This window comes from Cryptomeria japonica, chromosome 3, assembly GCF_030272615.1.
Source record: "Cryptomeria japonica chromosome 3, Sugi_1.0, whole genome shotgun sequence".
NCBI lineage: Eukaryota > Viridiplantae > Streptophyta > Pinopsida > Cupressales > Cupressaceae > Cryptomeria > Cryptomeria japonica.
In genome coordinates, this window is record NC_081407.1 from 692,262,266 (window position 1) to 692,283,069 (window position 20,804).

Here is a 20,804-nt window from a genome sequence, read left to right on the forward strand (position 1 = left end):
CTTATGAGATATGAAAACTAAAGTGGATGTAACTTGTGAAATCCTGATATTTGTAAAAGAAGCAGGCTAAGAAAAAAATCAATAATGACAGAACTCCTTGTTGGCCCACTTAGTGAATGACAGTTACCCCAAGTGCAATGCCTATTTCCCCCAAAATGCTATAGTTTCTCATTGTTCAATGAGATATATGGTCATTTTCACATAAATAACCACAAAAATTGGCTTCCCTTATTTCTGCAACTTGCAAGAGGCAAGTTAAATTTGGTTTCACAGAAATTTAGGTGGTGGAACAAGCTGGACAGCAAGGCCAAAACCCAAAGGTGATCTATAATAGCAGATTATCTGAAATGCCATTGGCAAAGAAGAATTATTCTTATGTGGTGATTATGTGTAGTTATAAATATTTTGCAACTTGTTAGGTTGATGTTGGTGGTCTCATTTTCTCACTGGAGAAATTATAAGTAATATTTTAAGTAAATGATAACCAGTTTTGAAGCCAAACTGTAAAGTATTTAAAAAGTAATAATTCTGACAAGTGAAAGCAAGAGAGAATGAAGAAAGAATGATCACCAAAGGTGAATAAATGAGTTACAATGATTACGAAATGTTCAAATGATTGTGGTTTAAAATTTAAAAGTTGTTTCTCACATATTATGGCCAATCTCAAATGTGCCATAGGCATTTGTAATGTCCCCTACTAGGTCTAGGCCTGTTTTAACCATAGCTAATCTATTTCAATATACTTTTGACTTTAAACTAACTTGAGTAGGAGACAAATCTATCTTAACATGCATCAAATCAGTGTTATCATAATCTTCTTCCTGATATTGAATTGATAATACAATCTGATCTATAATCTCATATTTATTTGTTCATTCAAATTACTATATATATATATATATATATATATATACACAAAGTATTATACTGTATGTTATACTGCAGAGTAGTTTCTAAAAGATAATATATTAATTATAATTATTGTATTAATATCTATTATTATATCAATATCTATACTTATAATACTTATATTATTCTTTGTTCTGATTTGAGTATATATGAATATACATAAACAAATAAATTATTAGTTATTAATATATTTAAAGGCTGGTAATGGTAAAAACATTATTAGTTATTAATATATTTAAAGGCTGGTAATTGTAAACAGAACTGACACGTGTAAGATCTGGTCTGCCACTGATGAAATTATGTATTACCATAGTACATATTTCAGTCTATGTTAATATTATTATTCAATTTCTGCATTAAGATATTATCGGGCTTCATAAATTAAACATACTTATTAAACACATCCCACGCATACCACCAATAACAAGGAAGTTGCTGTCTGTAAACTTAATGACAGTTCTGAATTAATCTTCTTTTCTCTTTTTTCTTCCTTTGATCCAATAAGGTTGTAAAAGAATCAGAAAGTAATTTATGATTTTCTTGAGAATTGGATTGATCCTCCATATATCTTATAAACCCGAAAGACTACATCCTTTGGATGTGAAGCAATATACCTCTTCCTTAATCGTCTCTTTTCATAAACAATGGTTAATGCCTTAATCGCTCCTTTTGCAAGTAATTGTTGCCCATACTAATTGCTATTCTCATAGCTATTAACGACTGCCATTTAGGTGTCTTAATTGTTTTAGACCATTTCTTATATTGAATCGATGCTCTCTTGATAAGCATGTTTCTTAATATAATCGTTGTTGTTTATAGAGTGGAACTGTTTTCAATATCACAATGAATCAATTCCTAACTCCCGTGTTACTACTCTTGCGTTACTTTCTTCTGTGGCTATCTTCCATTAGCTAATCATCACGTTTAGCAATGGTGATTACTGTATAGTAGTTGTACATTAACATTCCAATATCGGAGTAGAAACTAAGTGGTTGATATCCGCTAATGTTCATCAGTAATTAGCAATACTTTGAACCATCGATGAATATTACATGATAGCCGATTGTAATATTTGTTTGTAATCAATGTAGTATAGTATTAATTTAAATATTTCAAGGATATTATTATTGATAAATGAATATTAATTAAAAAAATAATAATTTCAAATAATCATTCGTTGATAAATATTATATTAATTAATAAATAAAGATTATTATTTTTAGGTTTTATATATATAATGATCAGGGAGTGGACATGACAGAATTAGCAATACTCAATGGTCTTGTCTTTTTGAACCATCGATGAATATTACATGATAGCCGATTGTAATATTTATTTGTAATCTATGTAAAATAGTATTAATTTAAATATTTCAAGGATATCATTATTGATAAATGAATATTAATTAAAAAAATAATAATTTCAAATAATCATTAGTTGATAAATATTATATTAATTAATAAATAATGATTATTATTTTTAGTTTTTATATAAATATAATGATCAGGGAGGGGACATGACAGCATTTGTCATCATGAATAAAAATTGTCATCTCAAAAGTTAAAAGTTGAGTGTGTTGGCATCAAATTCTGCAAAAATCAAAATGGGGTTAACCCAGAATCAGTGAGGAAGTAGATACTGATGTGATCAAAATGGAGTTCACAGGCCATATGGATCATAAATCAGGCATTATAGTTTGAAAAACTATGGCTGGAAATGAACTCCAAGTGGACCATGAAATCATCATAAGATCTTCACATAGGGAACATAATTATTTTGGTCAAATACTACCACCTAAAAAAAATTTCACCAAAATGCATTTTAATTCATAATTGCTAACAAAAAGGAAGATAAATTGTTGTCATGTCTACTCACCTGATTCCGAAGAAGACCAAGAATCAAATATATAGCAAGTTCTGCACATGATAGTGAGTTTCCGGAACCACTGCCTGGGATTCTTGCAACTTTTATTCCAAATTTTGTGGCAGCCTCGATATCAACACCTGCTTCCATAATATGTCCATATTTTAGATGACTTCACTTTTTTTTTAAGGGGCTTTGTGTTATGCATACTAAAAGATAAATTTAATACTGCACAAAAAATGTGATTAAATCCAAATGGGCAGCAAGTTTGATTGAATACAAATATAAAAAGAAAGAAACATAGAACATGCAACAGTAAAGTGGATTTCATAATGCTGTATACAAAATCAAAAAATATATATTCCATTTTTATTATTATATAATTTAAAAGCTATGGGCAATTTTATGCAGAAAGGCATTTTCAATTTCAAAGGAACATACCTTCCAATCCTACACCAAATTGCATAATCAGCTTCATTTGTTTTGCACAAGCAATAACTTTTGATTCAAGACGCATGCCTCGCACTACACATATATCATAATTTCCAATTTTATCAGGGACTTCATCGAAGGGTACAGCATCCACCTGGAATTCAAATACCATGGAAGACTAGGCATTATGTGAATATAGGAATAGTAATTTGTTTTTCATAAGAAGAAGAAGAAGAAGAAGAAAACTATAGGAAAACCACCATAATGATTTAGAAATTCAAGATAATTAGTAAAGTGAAAGGAAAAAGGTCATTACCATGCCTTCCAAGAAAATGTATTGCTATGCATATATTTATTTATATCTAATATAACTCTAAAATATAATGTACAGCTTAACTTACAGCTCAATATAAAATTAGATCCTCATACTAATTTATATTCAAACGAAATCCAAAAACTGAAGCCTAACATTCTTAACCCAACAAAAACACTGTCATGATTAATCATTGATACCAAAGGTAGTACTAAAAGAAATCAAGTCCGAAATTGTAATAAAAATAAATAAAAAGCGAAGTTGTTTAACCTATAGCTATAATTTTTTACAAATTTCACCTCACAATACAATCAAATTGCAAACTTAGTACGAGAAGATGTGATCCATAAACTCAAATGAGATAATCCTGTCCAACCCAACCATAAAGAAATTAGAGTTGGCTGACCCAGCCAAATCAGCAACATTAAAGTCCTCCTGTCCTGGAGATTGATGTTGATTTTATGGTAGTGCTCGTTAACCACAAGCAAACATCAGATCTGTTCCCAACCATAGACGATAAGCTCTTATCATCACCCCCAAGCACACTACATATATTTCTCACCATCAATTGATCCGCTTGTACATGAATTTGATCTACCTGATTATGATCGAACTTGCTGTCTGATATCTATTCCAAAGAGGGAAGACCACGTCCATATATATCCGTCGAAAAGAGATATCCAAGAGTCGGCTCTCATCAAGGAGGCACGACCTTCATGAAGCATCGCATGCCTTCAAATGAGGGGTGGCGGACTTTAACCAAAAGTCAGCCCCTTTGAAACAAATCCGATAAGTCAAACTCGATAATGTATGTTTAATCATTAAACCTGATAATGCATATGTGACTTAAAAAAGATATTAAAGGATCAATATAAGATGATAGATTCATCAAATGTGTAAGGCCAATAGGCCATTCACACATTTGATCTTGCTGAGTCGGCCTGTAGGATTTCTACCAACGCTATATCATCAACACTCCCTCTTAGCTAGGGAGGAATCCTTCTTAATCTCTACAAGTCACATCACCTCATCTTGATGACTAACATAATGACTACACTCATGTGAATGAAAGAAGCTTATCACCTCATTGTGATGTTTAACCACAATGGCTACTCCCATATGTGGAAAGGAAACATATCACCTCACTGTGATATCAACCATCATGGCTTCTCCCATGGATGATGTAAGAATAGATATCACCTCACCGTGATGTCAACCATTATTGTGAGATCGTCACCTCACAATGATGGTGAAATGCATAAGTGTTCATCATTGTGAGATCGTCACCTCACAATGATATTCACCATGGCTACTCCTAGAGAGTGAATAAGCACAAATGCCAAGTCATGGAGTTTCTCACATGACATCCACCATACCTACTCGCAGAGGGTGGAACAAGGGTTGGAACCTCAAGCTTCTCTCACAGAGAAGAATGCACAACAAGGGCTGATACCTCAAACTTCTCTCACAGAGAAGAATGCATAACAAGGGCTTGCACCTCAAACTTCTCTCACAGAGAAGAATGTATTATAATACATATCAAGTAATTACTGATGCTAAGACTCCCTCTCAGCAAGGGCTTCATTCTCCACAGCTCCAAGCTTGTCTCGGAAATGCACAAACTTCACTTTGGCAAGAGGCTTGGTGAGAATGTCAGTCGTCTGTTCCTCAGTACAAATGTATCTCAACTAAACAGCATTCCTTTGTACCATATCTCCAATACAGTTATATTTGATCTTCCACATGTTTAGATCCATCATGAAATACAAGGTTGGAGTCTGCATCACTCTTCGTGAATCCCAAGCTCACCAAGTATCCATCTATCCAGGAATATCACTACCTAGGTGACAGCATAAAGGCCTTCCAGCCTACACTCATGGAATTGAATCATAGTCCTCTGACTGCTACAATTTCCTGATCACTAGAGAAACCATCTTGACATGGTCTACTCCCTCTAAATCAATATGACCAAGATCCTCGGAAGTCAACTGAAGCAAATCCTCTAGCTACTCCCTCAATCACGGAAGCATACCCTGCTCATATGGACCCAATCATAGAATACAAACTGAGCAAGGAAATGTAGCCTGATCACAACGCAGTGGGCATTGCAAACATCAGTACATCCGACATTGCTCCTGCCAACACCAAACATCCGAGCCATCTCGGTAACTACGACTCCCCTCACCCAGAATATATTGGACCTCTGTATTTGACCTCTACCTCGAGCAAGCATCCAACTCTGCGGACAATCAAACTTCAACTCCCAGCTCGGCGGAGAGATATTCCGGCTAGACATTGCCAAGACTTGGCTGCAGACATCGATCTGTCATCAGAATTTTGCCAACGACATCAACATTGTTAGCTTGGCTCGACCAATTGCGACTACCAACATTGCACCATACTACCTCGGCACAAATACTGAAATCCATCAAGCAAGCATCTGAACGTCCATTCTACTCGATCTAGTCTGGAGACATTGACATCTGCGTGGAGCTCGTTTAGCAATCATCAGTGAGCTAGACATTGGATAAGTCCAGCACCGCGTGGCGATATTGCAATACATTGAAGTTGAGACATACACGGAAGCCGTCAATCCCATGTCGAGCATTATCAAACATTGAAACCGATCAACTTGCGAGCGGAGACATTGCAGACATCTCTAGCCACTATCAACAGCGGGAAGACACATCCGCACGACACTGGAAACCTCGTCGATCGACATTCAAGCCAGCCTCTGTGAGAAGGCAAAGATCGGCACTCTCCCCGTTGAAGAAACATTCGGAATACATCAAATCACGACATGTCTCATTGACAGTAAGAGTTGCATGGAGGAATCCGCAGAGCTTGAACTGTTGTTGCTCCATTTTATCGTAGCACCTCATCAATTCTAACTCCATTAATTCAGCAAAACCAAACCATTCAGATTCCCAGAAGTTCGAATCTGCTCTGATACCATGTTGATTTTATGGTAGTGCTAGTTAACCACAAGCAAACATCAGATCTGTTGCCTTCCCAACCATAGACGACAAGCTCTTATCGTCACCCCCGAGCACACTACATATATTTCTCACCATCAATTGATCTGCTTGTACATGAATTCGATCTGCCTGATTATGATCAAACTTGCTATCTGATATCTATTCCAACGAGGGAAGACCAGGTCCATATATATCCGTCGAAAAGAGATATCCAAGAGTCGGCTGTCATCAAGGAGGCACGACCTTCATGAAGCATCGCATGCCTTCAAATGAGGGGTGGCGGACTTTAACCAAAAGTCAGCCCCTTTGAAACAAATCCGATAAGTAAAACTCGATAATGTATGTTTAATCATTAAACCTGATAATGCATATGTGACTTAATAAAGATATTAAAGGATTAATATAAGTTGATAGATTCATCAAATGTGTAAGGCCAATAGGCCATTCACACATTTGATCTTGGTTGAGTCGGCCTGTAGGATTTCTACCGACGCTATATCATCAACAATTGATTGTCCTCACTTGCATACCAAAATTGAATGTTGGGATCCCATATCAACCTCAAAATCACTACTATGCCTCTCTGTTGCACTATATTGAGATAGACATATCTCTCCCAAACTCCATCAGCATTCTTATCAATCCTGGAACAAAGGAGTGTGAGTGTTTCTTGGCCCACCTCCAAGTCCATGTAAAGAGTGCATAATCATAGGAGTTTCTAGATAACCTTGCAATTCTTCTTCATGGAACTCAAACTCAAACAGACCAATCATCACAACATCACATCTAATATGTTGCATACTACTGTATGGTCCCATCATTCTCATACACTATGAGTATGAATCATTGTAATTATGTTCATACCTAAAGTTTGGATTGATTATTCCTGGACATTGCTATCTTTTGTTATTGAGGAGTCCTCCTGTTTGACAGCTTGAAACTCTGATCTTTCTTTCTGCTCCATTATCATCACATCTTTCTTGACCTCCCCTTGTGCTTCTGCATTCTTCTCCATTTCAGGTTCCACCCTTGCTGTTGTTGAATATACATCTTCATTTCTTATTTGTCTTACGTTGTCATAAAATCTCCTTTCACTTGTATTTATCCAATCCAAATATCCCAAATAATCCTCAAATGAAAATACAGATTTAATTTGATAAGTCAGCCCTAAATATTCTTCAAATATTTTGATGGCTTCAAGTGTGTACCTTTTTAGATCCCATCATTCCAATCCAAAATTCTCCTTGCAGGGCTGCCGCCCATATCTTCTTCTCATTTGCCCATACAGTTGAAGCTCAAAATATTCAGTAAAGGTCAAATCTTGTCGAATAGATAGGCCTAAGATTATATATCTAGCATGACAACTTGCCACTTATTTAGCAGGTTCTTCTGGTTGTCGTAATGGCGTTAAATCCACATCTTCATCTTTTCATTGAGCTGCAAAACTTCTAACAGGCTGGCCAGAAGGTGTCTCTGATACCACTGAAATATCCTTCTTAAATTTCTCAGTTGAATATAAACAGAAAAATAACAAATACAGAAAAGTTTGTAATTCTTCAAAGGTTGAGAACTTCACAAATAGATTATCATATTAAAACTCACGCGTTCAAACACCTTTCTGCAATAATGTCCTCACACTTGACCATTCCAATGCAACAAAGTATTCTCATTTATGCGAACCTTAAGACATACTTTATTACAATATATAGACAATTGTTCACAGACACAGCCCAATACTTAGGCGATCACCATATCAGCTTAATTGTGATTTCAATCATTGAACACTTATAGACTCTTCAACTTAATCAGATTGGGTGCCACCTATGAATTCCTTCCACAGCTATCGGCTCCCCTTTAGGGATATGCGATTAGAGATCATGCGCCTTAGGAATGGCGCATTAGCAAAACCAAGTAGATGACCTGCGCTCCAATTCGATCTGACTCTTGTCCTGATCTGCCATGTCAAGCCCATGTGTAGACTCTTGTCCTGATCTGCCATGTCAAGCACATGTGTAGGTTCTTCGGGCTGAGGTCGAACAGACTCCACAAACTCCTTACTTGAATATTAAGACTAAGCTTTGTTACTGTCGAATACAAAGGCAAAGGGATTGCAGTATCGCTCTGCCTAATACTTCATCCCTTGAATCCACAGCTGGTCAATTCCCTTGAGCAGGTCCAATCACACCTAGTCACACAATACTCAAGTTTGCGTCTAAGTAATTGATGCTAGGTAATAGTAATACTTCGATAAAGATTGATCATGCAAGATTTGGCATCCTGCCTGATCCGAACTCTTAGGTTGGCATCCAAGAGGTCAAATGCATTCATTTAATGCAAACTGATGTAAAAAAAAAAATCGATAGCTCCATCTCCTTCGAAACTGTATTAATAGATGTTTTGCCAAGGTCAGCCCCAAGGAGGAAAACCGACTTAGCATAATACATGTTTTGCCTAAGAGTTTTGTTAAAAATTATTTAATAATTAACATTTATTTATAATTTTATTTATTATCTATCTGATAATTTATTTATTTATTTAGAAATTAAGGCTGGCCGACCCAGCCAAAGTGGGAACATTACATTTTGTGGTGTTGAATTCTAAGAATGGTTTTGTCGACATTGTTGATTTTTGTGATGAAACGTCTTCCCTATGTCAAATTTGGCCCCGCTTTAGGTCTTTCCTCTGCTTTTCATTACTAAATTTTCTTGCTCTCACACTAGCTTTGGCAAAAAAACCGGATCTCCCCATTCGCTCGGTGATAGACCTATGAGCATCTCCTAGAGTGCATGTAGTGAGGATACCTAAATGTACTTAGATATATAATTTGAGGCTGATTTAATGATTGAAAATCGTTTTATGATCTGAACTTCCAATTTAGCACCCACAATTAAAAAAAATGTTCATGTAATCCAAAACATATAGTCATGAAGCAAACATTACCATTGCCAGTTGATAGATTGATCATCATATTGTTTCATGGCACAGAAGTATGGTTCAAGTGGGTGGATTCAGGCATCTACATCAATCTTTCCTTTGATCTGAGAATTATCATGATTAATTTGGTATTTAAATGGTATCTAGACACTAACAGCTTTGGTTGGGGTTGATATCAACAATAGAAATGAACACGTTACACAGCAACATGCATGGTGATCATCAGGTTAGTTTTATGTCTCTAAAGTCTACATTTATTCTTCCACAAAACAGGTAAACAAATTGAAGTCAGTTGCCAGCTGAGACTTTGTAAAGTATTTAGGAAGGTGGGTATATGTCCTCTTAAATGAGGACCAAGTTTCTCTTTAAAAAGAATTGCTACAAGAGCCTTTGAGATGGAAAAAGGATATAGACTACATAAAATATTTCCATATTTATAATGCATATAATACAACTCAAGAAACTTCTATGCACCGGAGGCTGAAGCAGTTCAACCTTCACTTAAAACAAGTACAAGATGTGTAGTTGACGTTGGCATCAGAGAAGTACTGAACTCTAATGCCAACTCATACGATGATAGGACAATTTAGCTGCAATTTATATGATGCTATTCAGATAAAAATTTAAGCGAGCCTGAATTTTTCAAAGTTTAGAAACCCTAGAAACATACATGCTCAGATTAGCATTAATATAAACATGATAAGTGTGGTATATGACCCACGAAGCCATCTAAAAGTCCAGTTGCAGGGGAAGCCGAGGTACTACTCTATTTGCTAATTGGCTGCCTCGGGGGTTCAAACTACATTCGGTCTAGATGCCCTAATGCCGTGTGCAGACTAAAATCAAAGATAAAATGGTCACGAATTCAAGCCTCAATAAATCAGCACCAACATTTTAAAAGATACAGTGTTGCAAACATACCTGGATAAATTTATACGGAAGCAGGTATTGTTCGGTATACTCGAAAGCAGTAGGAAAGGCAACGCCACAGAAGATTACTCGTATCACACCAGTGTCTCCCATGATATTTTTTTGTTCTCCTTCCCACCTGGAATGTAGAGTGAGTTTTCTCTACTAGCAATGATTTATATATTCGTTAGTTGGCATCATTTGAATTGCAGGCTTTCTTCAAATTTCCCCTAGATACCATCGTATGAATTGCAGCTAAATTGTCCAATCATCGTCTGAGTTGGCATTAGAGTTCAACAGTTCTGTTTTATTCTATTTTATTCTTGTATATTCATAAATTATTAGTCCCTGGCTGTGGGGCGGTCTCTAGAGCAATTAATAAGTTCTATTAAAATGTTTAATTCTGAAATGGCGTATTGTTTATCGAGCACTTTATAATGTCGCTCATTTGGCCATTGTTTTTATCTTCTACGACAAAATCTACACGTGGAGTGTTTGACAAAATGCCTCAAAGAAATGTGGTCATGGAATGCCATGATTGAAAGATAAATTAAAGATGGGTTCATTGAAAAGGACTTAAAATGCTTCTATATGAAGTGACAAATGAGAAACGTAATCATCTCATAATTGATACTCCGGTTGAGTTTTTTTTTTCAGTTGTATAGGTACAAAGAATTTGGTAACTGGTAAAGTTCAAGTTATTAATGGTTTGTAGGCAGAATTTTTTTAAATGGGGAGAGTTGAACTCAAAGTTTCATATATTAAAAATATCTTTAACATAGTTATACAAAATCTTTTTTCAGTTGAGTGGATAATTAGTGTTGTCATACATCTTCAAAAAACAAAGATATCAATAATCTCTCTTGAAAAAAAAATTGGGAGCATGCTAGAATGTAGGAGCAACAGTTGGACAGAAAAAGAGGGAAAAGGGGCAAGTGGGTAGGCTAGCTTTAAACCTAAACACTCTATTGTTGATCATTGCATCACTCTAAGGCATTACATTGAAAAAGTTTGGGACAACGAAGGTGGAAAAGCTTTTTGATGCTTCATTGACTTCATAAAAGTTTTTTGATGTCGTTCCTAGTGATAAGCTTTGGCATAGAATGGAAGAACTTAGGGTTCCATTAGAGCAATTGTCCATAAACTATATGAGTATTTTATTGAGTTGGATATTGATGTTTGAATTGAGATACTTATGACATGGATTCTATTTCGATGATTCATTATGATGCATTATGTGGTGTTAATCTATGTTTTGATGATATCATTTGATTATTGATGATGTGAGATTTTATGCATTGTTTGCTTGGGGTTTAGGGTGATAGGAATGATTTCGTATTACTCATTCGTGAGCTTCATACAACATAACAATTTACTATCTCTAGTTGGGATTAGAGATTTATATGTATATGTGCATGTTTGATGCAGGATTGCAGGTACTAGACATCGACTCCACCCGGTATCACAAGTTTGAGTGGTAAAAGGAGACAGTGCAAGGCCCAAATTTCACCCAACCCTAGCCATTTTCCTAATCTAGAGACAATTATCTAATTTTCATTTTATCCTGCCTGGTAAACTTTTCAACTTGACCAGCGACACTGGCATGACACGCCCTCCGGCTCCACGTGAAACGCTTTTGACCCGGAGCTATGAACCGGTGAGGCCACAACCGGGGGACCTCATCCCCACACTTCACTTGTTCAAACCCGTGAGCACAACAGCCCAGCGAAGACACAAGGCCTACGAGCACAATGGCCCAGCAGGGGTTTGAACCTTGGTGGCCGCTTCACCAACGAAGTGTTTTCACCATGACACTGCATGTCTAAAGACATTGATTATTATTATTATGTAAGTGGATATTTTATTATTTATTTATTTTGCTTTGAGGTGGAACTAATTGTTCGATCTAGGAGGGAAACTAGTTGTCTTTTTTTTGTGGATAATTATATTTTAATTATTTATTTACTTATTTATTCTTTTTCCGATTATTAAAGAGTCAATTTTTTTAGAAGATTTATAATGGGTGATGTATTATTTGTTAATATTATTTAATCATTTTTATAGGAATTATTATTATTTTGGAATATATTTAATATTATTTAATATCTATGTAATTGTTTATTTAATATTATTTGATGTTTATTTATTATTTATTTAATATTTTTAGGTTTAGGGTTCTTGCTTTTTGTGAGCTTTATTTAGGTAATTGTGTTTTTTTTATTAGGTTTTTATGGAAATTAATTAAGAGGTGATTATTATTATTTTATTTGAGTGAAGAATTTTTATTGTGTCTTTAGGGAGAAAATTTGAGGACAAGAATTTGTGTATTTATTATTTATTATTTATTATTTATTATTTATTATTTATTATTTATTATTTATTATTTATTGTTTATTGTTATTGTTTATTGTTTATTATTTATTGTTTATTATTTATTATTTATTTATTATTTATTATTTATTATTTATTATTTATTATTTATTATTTATTATTTATTATTTATTGCTTATTTTTAATCATCTATTATTTATTGTTTATTATTTGTTGTTTGTTGTTTATTGTTTATTGTTTATCATTTATTATTTATTGTTTATTGATTATTATTTATTATTATTGGGTAAGTGGATATTTTATTATTTATTTATTTTGCTTTGAGGTGGAACTAATTGTTAGATCTAGGAGGGAAACTAATTCTCTTATTTTGTGGAAAATTATATTTTAATTATTTATTTACTTATTTATTCTTTTTCTGATTATTGAGGAGTCAACTTTTTTTAGAAGATTTGTAATTGGTGATTTATTATCTGTTAATATTATTTAATCATTTTTATGGGAATTATTATTTTTTTATCGGTATTTTTTATGGGAATTATTATTATTTCAGAATCTATTTAATATTATTTAATATCTATCTAATTATTTATTTAATATTATTTGATGTTTATTTATTATTTATTTTAAAAAAATTAGGTTTAGGGTTCTTGCTTTTTGTGAGCTTTATTTAGGTAATTGTGTTTTATTTATTAGATTTTTATGGGAATTGATTGAGAGGTGATTATTATTATTTTCTTTGAGAGAAGAATTTTTATTGCATCTTTAGGGAGAAAATGTGAGGACATGAATTTGCAGTTTTTAGATTTACTTCAAAGCGTGGTTGATATTTCTTGAGCTTGAATGTTTTGAAGACTTGGTTGCTGATTTGAGAAGATTTTGTGTTTCATAATTCATTATCAACATTCTCTTCTCTCTCTTTTTCTTTCACAGGTTTTCAAGTAGGTATTTGTTTTACTCTCGATTTATGTAATTTGATTTTAAATGATTAGTAGGGGAATTAGGGTTTGATTGAATTATATCTATCATTTGTGATTGTGTTATATTTGTTATTTGCGAGATAGGGTTTGCATGAAAGTCATAATTTAGTTTTGTAAACTAGGCTTGATTTTGTATCTATGTTGGTTCTTTTATTTGTGGATTGAATTTTACTTGAACCTTAGGTGATAGGTTAGTTAGGTACACTTAGGGGGAGTGGCTCACTATGGGGGTTGGGGCTCAAAAGTGGTTGTCAGGGTAACCCATAGGTGAGTTTAGTAATAAGTGATAACATTAATAAACTTTGGGTTGGGTTACACACTAACAAGATAATTATGTGCCCCACTCATGCCTTATGTGCTCGGGTAACCCATATGTGAGTTTAGTAATAAGTGATAACATTAATAAACTTTAGGTCGGGTTACACACTAACAAGATAATTATGTCCCCCCCCTCATGCCTCGTGTGCTCGTATAGGCAAAGGGTGAGAATAAGAAGGTTTGGTCGTCTGTTGAGATGTTGAGATGGTAAGCCTGGTAATCTATTGAGATGTTGAGCTAGCTAGATCATGCATTACCTTGTCTTCACAAAAGGAATGCACGATTCCGCATGAGTTGTTGAGACTATGTGATGACACTCTTCTCTTTGTGTGTCCTAGTTACCTATGGTATCATACTTATGTGGAACCCTCTAGGAGTTTCTTTAGATGCCTTTTAATGGCTTTGTATGTTATCTATACTTTCATTTCTTATGTTATGGTATCTTTTGTCTTTTTGGAAGTATGTATGTTTTGATTTTTTATTTTGTTACTCTAGAGGTATCCTCGTGACCGAGCCCAGCGCCCAACTTGCCTTACCTTGGTCTTACTTGCTGCCAAGTTGGGGTCAGGAAGGGACGAGTTGAGGCGAGACTAGTCCTCTTGGGATGTACACAACTACCCCACAAGCCACGTGCATTGGGCGAACCTGAGCCTCGGAGTCAAACCTAATGGGGAGAAAATCCACAACCCAAGCCAACTTCGCTGCCCATGTGAGCTATGCATGTTCTGATTATCTTCCCTAACCTGTTTGTTTCTGTTTGGGGCTTTGTGTCTATCTCCTAGCACGAGGGCGGGCCTACAAGTTCCACATGGTTAGGTGGTGATGCTTTTTCCACCCATTGGGAATACCTTGGAGGACTTGCATGTGAGCGGCTAAGTGGACCTATTCAATATGTTTCAGTGTGTTCGTATCTCAGTTATGAGATGATCTACCTTTATGATGTAATTTGTAATGTATCTTCCAAAACGATGTAAAGGACATGTAATTTGCATATTTATATTTCTAATCAAGAGTTGTTGATATTATTCCAAAAGGAAAATATTGTAAAAATATATGTGTATCATTGGATGTTTTGCATGTTTATGAGTTTATGTGTTTTTCATGTGATCTTACTATCAATATATGCTTATTATAGGAATCTTTCTTTGGTGTTTTAAAATGAACATAGAGTAGATATTTGTGTGTTAAGTTAGAAATTTAAATTAAAAAAAATTACTTGATGTGAAATTGAGTTATTAGTTGATTATTTTGTCGGACCTTACAAGGCGTTACAAGCTCTCATCATCTAAGATATGCAATAGGTATATGGATGGTGCCAAAAGAAGATTGGGAAGAAAGGACTTGCATTTTTTGTAGCAAGGGGGTGGTGGAAACTAAATGACATTTCATCAAGGAATGTGCAGCATATAAAGATATCTATAGTTAGTTAAATAATGACTTAAAGGTAGACAATTTGAATGAGATTTTTGAGGAGGCAAGGCTTCACAAAATGACAAGTTTCTTACTCAATATTTATATAGAAAAGAAGTTGAAAATGGGTTAATTTGGTGTCTCTTGGTTCCTTAGAATATTGGGTCTTGTGGACGTCATTAAAATCCCTTCATTTATTCATTCATCAAAACATAATTGAAAGTGTTTGTTTTTTAAGATGTAGTTGCAAGTGTCACTTTCTACTATCATGGTTTTTACAAAAAAATAAAATAGAGAAGAATTTATGCATGAATTTATTTTGAATGATTTCAAATTGTGAATAGTTTTATTTGTAGTTTATTTTGTGTGGATGAAATTTGAAGTTCTTTGTAATTTACCATGGCGTTCATTAAAGTAGTTCAATCTTACAAAAAAAAATTAGGAATTTCAAACAAGTGCAATTGGTACGTGTAATATCAGGTCATGCAACCTTTACCAACATCCTCACAAATTTTACAAAAATGGAAGCATTGGAATGGGGTATGGGCATCCATTGATGCATAAAAGAAACTTTTGTCAAATGTTTAGATGTAAGTGCTCTAATAGACATTATATGCAAAATGTGATAGCATATGCAAGAGACATAAACAATTTGACAAAGTGCCTCAAAGAAATTTGGTGTTATGGAATACCATAATTGCAAGATATGTTCAAAATAGGTTTGTTGAAAATGGCATAAAAACTTTAAGCGGTGTGTGGAAATCCATTAAAGCATAATTGAAAGTGGATTTTTGTAATATATAGTAGTTACAAGTGTTACCTCCTACACCATGGCTCTCACAAGAACTTATGCACAAAATTTAATAAAGAATAATTTATGCAATAGTACTCTCTTCAATGATTCTGAATTGTGGTTGATTTTCCTTATAGCTTATATTGTGTGGATGAGATTTGAAGTTCCTTGTAATTTCCCATGGTGTTAACTAAAGTGGCTCAAATTTCCAAAAAGACTTTGGAAAATTTCAAGCAAATGTAATTGGAAGGTTTAAGATTGGACTTTGCAACCTTTGTTAGGATCCTTGTAGCCCATACAAAAATGAGATCATTGGAATAGGGTAGGACATCCATCAAAGAATTTTAAAATGGGGTTTTTGTCAAATTTGTAGTTGTGCTAGTAGACATGTATGCAAAATGATGAAGCACGGACAAGGCAGATAGACAATTTGACAAAATGCCTCAAAGAAATTTGAGGTTATGGAATATCATGATTGCAAGATAAGTTTAACATGGGTTTGCTAAAAAAGGCCTTAGAATTTTTTAAGCAAAGTTTGAACATCTATCAAGCATAATTGAAAGTATATTTTCTTAAGATATAGTATTTACAAGTTTCAATTCCAATCACCATAACCTCCATGAGACTTACACATAAAATTCAATAAGAAATTTTTTATGGAGAATTCATCTCATGAATAATTTTTGAATTGTGATTAATTTTCTTTGTAGCTTATCTTATGTGGATGATATTTCAAGTTCCTTATAGTTTCCTTTGGTATTCACTAAAGAGGCTCAAATTTCCAAGGAGGCTCTAGAAACTTTCAAGCAAATCCAATTGACAATTGTACAACCAAGCTTCATAACCTTTACTAACATCCTCATAGCCCGTGTGAAAATGAGAGAATTGGAATAAGGTTTGTCCATAATGTCATCAAAGCATAAGAAGATGGGGTTTTTTGTTAAATGGTATAGTTGTAAGTCCTCTACTAGATATGTATGTACAATGTAGAAGCAAAGGTGAGACATAGAATAGTTTGGCAAAATACCTCAAATAAATGTCATGAAATGCAATGTCATGATTGTAGGATATGTTCAACATGGGTTTGTTGAAAAGAACAAACTTACATATGAACATACATTAAAAATATTGAAATTATATTTTTGTAAGATATAGTAGTTGTAAGTGTCACTTTTTATCCACACAACCTTCATAAGAACTTATTTATAATTAATCAATGTAGAAATTCACTCTTTAATAATTTCAAATTGTGATAAAAGAAAATTGTAGCTTGTATTGTGAGGATGAAAATGTCCATGTAGCTTCTTATGAAATTCACTAAAGTGGCTCAAATTTGAAATATGTAAGGTGCATATTTATTTTATAGAGCTTAGAGTGCATGATATGTTTGATGATAAAATTGAGTAACACTAGACACTTATTAAATAAGTGTGTGTGTGTGTGTGTGTTTACATATATATTACACAACTTCTCTCTCATGGCAATGTAATTGTGATGATTAATGTTTAGTTGTCTTGAACTAATTATTGTCATGTTTTTGGGGCGATTTTCTTTAAAGATTAATATGTGATGCTTTTTTTAGGATTTTATCTTTACAAATTTGTAATATGTGCAAATTGGGTAGAATCATTTTGGGATTGTTGAGGAGGAAAAGAAATTTATGAGTAATTAAGGGGAACTATATGATGGAATATGGATGAGCATGAAAGAAAGAAGTAGTCTAATCTTTGAATTACATGGGATGAGGATGTTAAAATTATGCATTGGAATGCACAAGTGATGTGTTCCCCTTGAGTAATAATAGTCTACCCACTAATTATGATTGATGCAAGATCTCCAAGAATAAGGATAAAATTAACAATAATGATAAGAATAAGATTATTACCTTCAATCATGTCCATACTATATTTGTTGTAGCAAAATTGGCCCTAAGGATTTTACAACCATGATGGTAGCATTGATTGTAAAATATAAGTTTTTTAATCCCTATTTTTATCCTTTTTCTAAGCCCTAATTTCCCTTTTCCTAGTTTATCAGCTTAAAACCCTTACCGTTATGATAATATCTAATGATTATAATTCACACTATCGAATATAGAGAAACTCTTGACCAAAAAAAAATTTTTTTGGGATATTATTTTTGTAGAGATACACCTTGGAATGTATAATTATTTGATACCATAACCATGGGTCAACAAGCCTCATCATGATGACATGATCTTGCATTTCTGATTTCTGATCTACATGGTTTTCTAGAACGCAATATATCTCTTATAAAAATAACTTTCCTAAGATTCATTCTAACACTAAGCTAATCATTAGAGAGTTCCAGGTCAAATATTTAGTAACTATAGTTAGTTCTCATATCATCAAAACACGTGTTTATAGTATCTAGTAGCTTGGTTATTATTGACTTGATTAAATGTAAACAAATAAAATAAAAAACTATAAAGTAATGCTTCAAGTAAAACAAATGTTGGGTGTCTGTGATGTAATCATATCAATGCTAATGCTTTGCTTGATAATAAAAAATTATATTTCATAATATTTATCTCCAATCAACATACATGAGATATGTTTTCATTAAAACATATTGATATTATAATTCAATGGGCTTGGATGTTTTGTTCCAAAGTTGTCCATTTACGAGGCTTTTAACATAGGATTGCTTTACATTAGTCTTAATTTTTATGTTTTTTCAATTGGTTGTGGATTTTGAAGCTCAATATTTTGAAACACGGGGAAAGATGCACAAAATAGGAACTTGTATGGTGGACCTATTATCTCTTCTTAAGTGAAGCTTCTCACTTTTTTCTATCCTTAGTAAGAAATGTGTTTTCATCCATGGAGATAAGTTTAAATAATTATATATTTCTATCCAAAATAATTTTAGGAAAAAATATATTTAAAATGTTTAATAAGGTTGAGTTTTTTTTGTGGGAATAAAGCATAGTCTTTCCTATGGATATTCCCTTATTGCTACTAAGCATAGTAATCCTCTATCCCTAGTTGAAATGAGGTTGGGTTGATCATTATATGCTTCGAGTTAGTGAATTGAGTCATATCCTTCCTATAGTGGATTTGGGTAAAGTATGCTTCTGTGGAAGAAGTTAAAATGCAACAAGTAATCACAAAGTCAATTCCAAGAAGTAACTTCAAAATGTTACACAAGTTAAATTAAATTAACTATAATTAGCTTCAATTTTGATGTCACCTATATTGGGCTACACGTTATATATGTTCCTTTATATTTGATAGCAATTTACATAATACTTGTTATTGGATTCAATACTTTTGATTTTAGACAATGGTTTTTTAATATACTTCTTATTGGCTTCAATCTAATTTGAGACAAAGGGTTCACAATAGATTTGTCATTTCCTTCAAAACTTTGATTCTTTGAAATTTTATCATGTGTTTCAAATTATACATTATATTCTCGTGAATTTTGTTATCTCAAACTTTGTATTGTGTTTATTTCAACTTTTTATATGATGGTTGGGTTTTATATTATTGGCTTCATTTCTTTTAACTATGGTAATGGAAACACATTATATATGTTATCTTGAATTTAGTTATTTTAGTTTAGATGATATATAGTTGTTATTGTTGGATTCAATTCTCTTATCTTTGAAAATAGATTTATATTATATTTGTTGGTACTCTACAAAAAATTCTATGTAATATTTCCTTTTGTTAAAAATATTACCTTCATAATGGTAGAAATTGCAATTTTTGTGTCAAAATGGCTTCATCCTATCCGTCTCTTATGTCTGGCTAGGTCCTAAAATGCATAAAACCTTAAACCCCAAGATTGCAAAGGTATGTCCTAAGCCTTAAACCATGTGTGTTATATTTTGATTTTGACTAGCTGTCGGTAGTTCCCGATTATAAGTTATAACCTTGAGCCTTTGCATGTCATCTACCATTAGCTCCTCTTTCCTAGCAACTAGCCTGCCCAATTTTTTATTTTTCCTCTCTAGGCGCATAATATTTCCTATGTCCCTTCTAGCCAAATCAACGACTCACGTGGCCTTGTGGCCATTTGTCATGTTAGAGCTATCAAAGCTTAGGAGAATGCAAATTCTCCAATCATTGATGGGATCATTGCAAGCCAAAGACATGATAGGGAACTTTGCTACATTTTGATTGGACTGTGGTGTTGTGGAGCCATATCTATCAGAGCCTCATCATGAAGGAACACAATGGACCACTGAGAGGGGGGTGAATCAGTGGTAATAAAATACTTTTAACTTTCTAAATAAATAAAAGTTTAATAGCAGTAATCTAAAATTATGATCAGAGACATTAAACACATTTGCACACACACCCACAAGGGAGACACATAACACCAGAGATACAAGAAAAAACCCATAGTGGAGAAAAACCTTGGTAAGAAATGTTGTTGGAGACTACTACTCCAATCCAACCTCACCAGTAAATCATTGATTACAAAGTTTAGGGCACCAACCCAGGAAGCACCAACCCCTGTAGTTTATGGGCACCAACCCAAAGGAGCACCAACCACTGCTCTAAGCACCCACTCAGAGATTACAATGAAGATAAATTAAAAATATAATTTATGCACCTTGTTACAAATGAGATTTTGGAACACCTTACTATTTTGTTGTTGTC

At 33.6% G+C, this 20,804-nt stretch overlaps 1 protein-coding gene across 2 annotated transcripts in view; it reads right to left on the reverse strand.

Annotated features, from left to right (window-relative positions):
- Window positions 1–10,805, reverse strand: part of LOC131078355 (uncharacterized) — a 125,184-nt gene extending 114,379 nt beyond the window's left edge. Inside the window, exons 1-3 of one of the 2 annotated variants that reach the window (XM_058016027.2) lie at window positions 10,351–10,805; window positions 3,214–3,358; window positions 2,785–2,912 (exon numbers count right to left, since the gene is read on the reverse strand). In XM_058016027.2, the coding sequence (XP_057872010.1) occupies window positions 2,785–2,912; window positions 3,214–3,358; window positions 10,351–10,452 (375 nt within the window). In that variant the 5' untranslated portion in view covers window positions 10,453–10,805. The remainder of the gene's footprint in view (window positions 1–2,784; window positions 2,913–3,213; window positions 3,359–10,350) is intronic. The other variant, XM_058016028.2, reaches the window with a different exon arrangement.
- Between the last annotated feature and the right edge of the window lie 9,999 nt (window positions 10,806–20,804).